We start from the raw sequence: 8,021 nt of genomic DNA on the forward strand, positions 1-8,021 counted from the left end.
ATGGTTTCCTGCATTTCAGTTCCATGAATATAGTACACAGCTTGTGATTTCTTCACAAACTGAATTACCTTACACTTGGTCACATTAAACTGGCAGCCATTTACATTTGCCACTACGGTAAATGTCAATTACTGTATTATAATAATATAATATTTGCTATAATATAGTAGTGAGTATATTCACAATAACAATATTTGGTACAGTGAGTTGACTGCAATGTTGCTAAAAATTTGGAATTACGTGTGATTAATTCCTTATAGTTTTTTTTTAAGGGTATTATGTAAGATAATCATCCTATCACAGTTTGTTGAAAATTATAATGCAGATCTTTCAGAATGGATTTCATGCTGAGTCGTTAAATAAACAATGTTATCAAAATTTTTTAAACTGAAATACAGTGAAAATAGCAGTCCTCACCTCAAAAAGAAAAAGGAATCAACAGAATAAAATGCATGAAGTAGAGCTTGATAGGGAAAGTTATCTATTGATGTGAGAACTTCTGCAACATTTCCTGAAAGAAGAAAAAAAATTGTGTACATCCAAATAATTCCTCAACAATAATTGTTTCAGTGAAGTATTGTTTCTTAGAGAAGAGAACACATTTCATTAGCTTTATATTAAAACCCTGTTAAATTTGATCTACACTAGTTTTCATAAATAATCAAGGAACAAAGAGAAAAATCATGATAACTTTTTGGGAAGGAAAACATATGAAAGTCAGGTACATCATGAAAAAAGTAACACTGAGTCTGGTATAGTATACATATAAGCAACAAATAAAAGTGGGGTTTTGGAGTTGTTTTCCATTTTGTGTCTGGAGTGAGAAGAAAACAACGTTGTCATACCTTGGGAACACACTGTCAGTGAGTTGCTAATGTATCACAATGATGAGTTGAGATGAAGAGCTAAAATCATGAATCGTATGCTAGTGGAGCTGTGTGAGGAGAAGCGAGTGGACTCTGTGGATGTATGCATGTGTCTGCAGACATTATGAGTTGCATTTGAATGGGTTTTGAGTGATTGCACTGGAGAAAGTGTTGCTAGATGGAAGTACGGTGTGTGATATATGCAAGAGACCAGAAGTGGTGATAAAGGTGATTGGGCAGGTGCAGTGGTAAAATCACAAGCAACAAGTGACTTGGATAGGACTGGTTATAGATCTAAAAATGAACTATTATGTTTGTTTACAAATTCTAGAAGGATCAGAAATAACGGAGATGAAATGGTTTCAATTATTGCGTTTATTATCCCCAAAATCACTGGAATAAATGAAAGATGGTTGAAAGAAGATAATATTCTAACGAGAATAGAAATGGATGGATACAGTATTTTTCACAAGGGCAGAAAGGACAAGAATGGAGGGGGGTTGCTGCTGATGAGAGCAGGGGAATTATGTCAACATAAGGTAGACATGAAAGAGGGAAATAGTGGCAATGGTAATGGGGCAGTGTGTGCAACGTGGAAGTTGACAGGAAGACATATTTAATTGGATGTTGCTATAGGCCAAGGAATGTGGAAGGAGGTGATGAAGAAATGTATAAACAACTTGGTTTATTGAACAAAGGAAGGATAATTGATTTCTCAAGTTCTTTGAGAGATAACTATCTCAGGCAGCATGCAAAGGAAGGCACATGAGTATTCAGAGTTTCAGATCTGATCATTTCATCACAGGATGTAAGTGTGAGTGGATTTTTACACTTTTCTACAGTTGGTGAGAGTGATCATGAAGTGAAAACATGGTTTGTGGCTGGCCATATGCAGACTTCTATTAGGAAAGGATATATGCTGAATTATGAAACTGGTGATTATGAAAAGCTTAGGAGACAGCTGGGAGCGATAGCATGGAATGAGGTGTTGAGCAGTAAGGAAATAAAAGCTGTTTGGGAAAGAAATATATAACACCATCAATGTGTGAATGTATTCTGAATAAGGTAGGATGAATGTGGAACTTAAGTATGAAATCTGGAAAAAAAAGTACTTCGGAGGAAGTACAAGATGAATAATTATTATTATTATTATTACTCCAAGACCTCACGGAGTCAAAGACTCATCTGGGAGGTCCTTTTATCACACACACAGTTCATCATACCGTGCCTTGAACACATTCGAACTTCTTGCAGACACCACACTCTCAGGCAAGGCATTCCAATCATTTACAACTCTGCACAAAAATAATTTGCCTCTCACTCTCCTACTCACACCCTCTTTATACAGTTTCCAGGGATGACCTCTGGTTCTCCCTCAATATCCCACCATTTTCTGTAGAACTTCTCCAGCATTGCTCCTATAACAACCCCTTAATAACTTGTAGGTCTCTATCATATCTCCCCTCTTCCTCCTGTCCACCAGACTCTGCAAGTTGCATCTTCTGAATCTTTCCTCATACTCAACATTCCAGAGGTCAGAAACTACTTTAGTCAATTGCCTTTGGACCCTTTCCAACATCTCTTCATCCTTCTTAAAACCAGGTGACCAAATCTGGGCACAACAGTCCATGTGTGGCCTAATCAAAGCCTTATACAATGGAACAAGAATCTCCCTACTTCTACACGTCAGTGTCCTCCTCATCATTCCCAGAAGTCTTTGTGTTGTCTTCACAATTTTGGCGATGTGTCCCCTAAATTTTAGATCCTTATCCACTATCATCCACCAGATTTCTTATTTCTTCCACCTCCAACAATATATCCTCACCAAGCATAAATTCTGCATCCCATCTTTGTTTTCCAAATTTTAAAATCTTACATTTTGCAACATTGAACTCACATCTCCATTTCCGTGCCCAATCACTCAATTTATTCAAGTCTTCCTGTAAGGCCACAACATCTTCACTACTCTTCATGGTTCGTCCCAACTTTGCATCATCTGTAAACAACTTAATATCTCCATACAAATCTTCACTTATATTGTTAATATACAATTTAAACAGTAATAGCCCCAAAACAGACCCCTGAGGCACTTCACTAGTGACTTTCCTTTTCAGGGACATCGCTCCCCCATTCACAACTTCTTGATACCTATCAGATAGCCAGTCTCCAATTCAATGCACTAATCTAATATCCAACCCCATCTGTTCTAGTTTGACTATCAATTTATCATGAGGTACTATATCAAAAGCCTTTGCGAAATCTAAGTATATTACTGTGTATCCTTCTCCTCTGTCCAAGGAAGCAGTCACTTACTCTCAATCTCTCCATGAAGTCACATTCACAAGATTGAAAGACCTTTATGAATTGCTCATTAAGCATCTTCACCACACATTCTGCAACAGCTGTCTTTATACCATTTTCTCCTATCAATGTCATCCTTCCATAATTATTCTTTCTTTTGCTAGCTACATATTGAAAGAACTCCTTAGGATTTTTTTTGTCTTCATTAGCTAACTGCTGTTCATATCTTTCTATAGGTACCCTCACCAACCAAGTCACCCTCCTCGCCTGGTCTTTGTAAACATTATGGAATTGGTTATTTCCACTTCTCTTATGCCCTCCTTCCACTCCTTAGGGACTTGATAGAGTGCAAGACTCATAATAAAAAAAATATGTCAAGACAGGTATCAACGCCCTGGCACATTCCTTCAGAATATGTGGTGATATATTATCAAGTCCCACAGCCTTATTAATATCTAGTTTACTCAACTCCTCATACACCTCTTGCTCACTTACAGTCAGTCTCCCCTCCCCATCATCTACTGCTCTCAATCTCTCCATGAAGTCACATTCACAAGATTGAAAGACCTTTATGAATTACTCATTAAGTATCTCCACCACATATTCTGCAACAGCTGTTTTTATACCATTTTCTCCTATCAATGTCATCCTTCCATAAGTATTATTTCTTTTGCTGACTACATATTGAAAGAACTCCTTAGGATTCTCTTTGTCTTCATTAGCTAACTGCTGTTCATAGCTCTCTTTAGCTACCCTCACCAACCAAGTCACCCTCCTTGCCTGGTCTTTGTAGACCTCATGGAATTGGTTATTTCCACTTCTCTTATGCTGCTTCCATAATATCCTCTTTCTCTGTATTGCATGCTTAATCTCTTTTATTCATCCATTTCACACCTACCTTATTTAACCTTCTTTCCCTTGGAATACATTTAGATATTGTATCTACTAGATAGGTTTTGAAAATCCCTCAAGCTGGATTGATCTCTTTTCCAGCTAACTCCTCATTCCATGCTACACCTGCAAGCTGTTTCCTGAGCTCTTCATAATAATGATAATAATCAGTCACATGAAGAGTATAAAGAACAAGCCAGGAGAGTGACTCAGTTCGTAAGGAAAACAAAAGTAGAGTATGAGCAGAAATTGGCAAATCAGGCTAAGAAAAACCCTAGAGAGTTTTTAGATATATGGCAAGTAGAAGAAAGAATGATCATGGTAAAATGAAGTTAATGGATGAAAGTGGTAGAATGGTAACTGCTGCAGAAGACATTGTTCAGCTATTCAGTGATCAATTTATAAGGGTGTTTCATCCTGATCAGGGTAGAATCGTGAGGATCTTGGGTGTAGAGGACATAGAGAGGATGGCTTAATTGTAAATGAGCAGGAGGTATTTGAAGAAATAAATAACTTTGATGTCAATTAACAATAGGACTCGATGACATAACACCACACGTCTTAAGGGAATTGTCCAGGGAACTGGCAGTAGCATTTGTGTGCCTGTTTAATAAGAGTCTTACAACAGCACAGGTTCCAAGGAAGTGAAAAGAAAGCAAAATTGTTCCACTGCATAAAGGTATTGATAAGGCTGAGCCTTCAAATTATATCTGGAGTTTTGATGAAGGTACTAGAGAGTTTGATGAGAAGTAGGATATGGAAATGGGTTCATAAGAGCAGTTTTCTCTCTGGTTATCAGCATGGATTTGTTAAAGGGAGATCATGTTTTACTAATTTACTTATGAGCGATAACAAGGTCAGGAAGATGCGTATACAGCGTTGCACTTGGATTTTGCAAAAGCTTTTGATAGACTGCCACATGACAAGTTATTAAATAAACTGAAAGAGATGAGATTGGATAACAGACTTCTGAGTTGGATCAGTGACTGGCTGTCAGGTAGGTATCAGCAGTGGTGTAGCTAGAGCTTTTGCCACCCAGGGCAGTCCCCGAGTTTGCTGCCTCTCTCAATACACCAAAAATACTACAAAACATGAAAATGACGAATAGGGAAATAAATTAAAACACTGTTTATTTTTGAAGTATAACTTTAATTTCAACATTCTAAAATGTTATTTTTCTTGTTTTTCTGTTAGCAAAATCGTCAATGATATTGGCGAAGTCTATTTCATAATAATGTAGGTAATTCCTAATCTATTTTATTTAGAAAAACTCCTCTCACAACTAGCAACACTTACAGCAATTGTGAAGGAAATTCGCAGTATTACAATATTTGGAAATGTGTTCTCGAGACTGTATTTTAGAATTAACTGCAAAAGTTCTAAAAGGTTCAAAGTGCCGCCCAGGGCAGACTGCCTCCCCCACCCCTCCCTAGCTACACCTCTTGGTATCAGAAAGTTGTATATGGGAGTGAGTATCCCAAAAGAAGAAGGTCATTAGTGATGTATCACAGAGGTCAGTTTTGGGATCAATGTTGTTCAATCTATATACTAATGATATTGGGATGGGTTTAACTAGTGATATGCAGCTGTTTGCAGTGATGCAAAATTGGGGAGAGCAATGCAGAGTCTAACAAATGTTATGCCTTACAGGAGGAATTGAATACATTGCATGAATGGTAAATGGAAATGTCAGTTCAACATTCAAAGCAGAAGGTTTTGTGATTTGGTAAGTAACAATGTGATGCAAAGTATATATATACACTTGGCACTGAAACTTCAAAGGAAGTAGAAAAGATGAAAGATCTGGATTCAGGGACCACATTGCATAAGTTGTTAAGATGTCTCATCAGATAATGGTAATGATGCAGAAGACCCTAAAAAGCAGAAATAAAGAGGTTATGATGCCACTGTATAAGGCCATGATCAGGCATCATATGAAAATTATTGTGCAGAGATTTGGTCACCAGGTTTTCATTGTGACGAGGATAAGTTGGAAAGGGTCCAGAGAAGATTTGCAAAGGTGGTCAGTGGTCTTCTTATGAATTCTTCTTCTTCTCTTCCAGGATTAGGCATTTGCCTGTTTCGGCTTCATTGGTCTTTCCATTAGGTCTATATTTATCTACCTCTTTTGTTAGCCAATATCATTCAATTTTTCTCTGATATTCCTTGATCTTTTCATGTACATTATAAATATCTAGTTATTTTCTGATATCTTCACAATTTTTCAGTTATTGTGATTTTTCTCTTTGTTCCTTATTTTATATAAAGCAATATATATTTAAAAAAAAAACAGGTACACTGGCAAGAGTCATTATTTGTAAAACAAATAACTAACATATGAATATAATTAACAATTCTCAGTAAGATGTGCCAATCTGAAATGCCCTGTGGAAGTTGCAGTTGCTTCCATAATGCTAAAAAAAAATGTGTTCTCAGTTCAAATGTAGTCGCAAACTAGAAGAATTTTTATTAACTCTTACTTCAACTGGTTCCCTAGTTAGTCAATCTCTGGCACGGGTAAATGGGTTTTTTTCTATCAGAAACATATGATTTTCATCATGTAAACTCAAGAAAATTAACTGTAGAACCCACACTATTTTAGACAATAACTGTTAGGGTTAAAGACCACGAGATTGCAACACTTGTCAGTCATCTTGTTACCTGATGCCGTTTATAATTAGTGATAGACTTGTGCCAGCTATCTCTGATTGACTGCCAATGGAGATTGAACTCACTCCTCGGTCTCCAAAAGTTATGTGGGGGTTAAAATGGCCTCACCTACTCCCTACAGGGGAATAAAAAGGCATTTGGCAGAATTTTTTATTTATTATAATAAATTTATAATAAAAACTATTGTTTATAAGCTTAGCTAGCCATACTTCATATCTTTTGAAACTATGCAATGTCTCTGTAGTATAGCTGCAAGTGCCAACATTTTTCCCCTTTAATGAGAGAGAGAGAGAAAGAACTAAGTTTCCATTCCATCTGGAATAATAAAACTTTTAAAGAACATTTACTCATGTTAGTTAATTGTCTGTTTTGCCTCAAGCAAAACAGACAATTAACTAACATGAGACACTGGCCCATAAGTGTTAGTTGCTTTGGTCGTAATTCTAAGAGCTTCTAGTAGAAAGTGGAAAATAATATCAGAATGGCTGATGGGAACTATATCCTATCTCCAGGCAAGGAAAAGGGGGGGGAAGACACCCAACTGCTAAGGCAGATAATCACGTATTTTTGGAAATGTTATATGTTAAATAATGTTATAAATTAGGATTAGTTTATTAATGCTAGTGTAACTAAGATATAGTGAATAGACTATATATGTAAAACATAAGGAAAAATAAAGTATTTAATATTATTATTATCATACAGTATCTCCATCAAGTCTGGAGACACATAATGGGAAACCCACATTAATTTTTATACACACAAAACCTCTCTTACCTATCATAGCACTCTTTAAACTCATTCACTATCAGGGCACTCACAACTAATTCTGGCAATCCATTTCACTCATTCACCACTCTCCACAAAAAAGGTCTACTCTGCATACCTTTACTAACAATACTCTTACATAACTTCCATGGGTGATAACTTATATGATAACTAGTTCTCTGACTAGTTATCATATATTCAAAAATTTCGTTCGTGTAAATTTTATAAAACCGCTTTAATATTTTATAAGTATTCCCCTCTTTAACGCCTATCAGATAAATTTTGTAACCAACACACCTTCAACTTATTCTCATAGGGAGCATTCCACACAACTGTCACCAGCTTGGTCGCTCGTGTCTGAATCCTCTCTACCACCTTCTGATCGCCAAGAAACTCATGTGACCAAATCTGTGCACAGTAGTCAACATGAATCATACTCTTATAAAGAGGGATAATAAGTTCCCTACCTTTACTTGTCAGTGTGTTTCTCAAACATCCAAATAATCATCTGAGATATTTTACCAA

At 36.4% G+C, this 8,021-nt stretch overlaps 1 protein-coding gene across 1 annotated transcript in view; it reads right to left on the reverse strand.

The window, feature by feature from the left end:
- LOC150103710 (nose resistant to fluoxetine protein 6-like) overlaps window positions 1–7,512 on the reverse strand; it is a 185,264-nt gene extending 177,752 nt beyond the window's left edge. Inside the window, exons 1-2 of the mRNA XM_090397060.1 lie at window positions 7,506–7,512; window positions 418–511 (exon numbers count right to left, since the gene is read on the reverse strand). Coding sequence (XP_090253186.1) covers window positions 418–511; window positions 7,506–7,512 — 101 coding nt within the window. The remainder of the gene's footprint in view (window positions 1–417; window positions 512–7,505) is intronic.
- Window positions 7,513–8,021: the final 509 nt, after the last annotated feature.

This window comes from Typopeltis vanoorti, chromosome 8 (genome assembly GCF_054136105.1).
Source record: "Typopeltis vanoorti isolate ZY-2024b chromosome 8, IOZ_Tvanoo_1.0, whole genome shotgun sequence".
In the NCBI taxonomy this organism is placed as follows: Eukaryota; Metazoa; Arthropoda; class Arachnida; order Uropygi; family Thelyphonidae; genus Typopeltis; species Typopeltis vanoorti.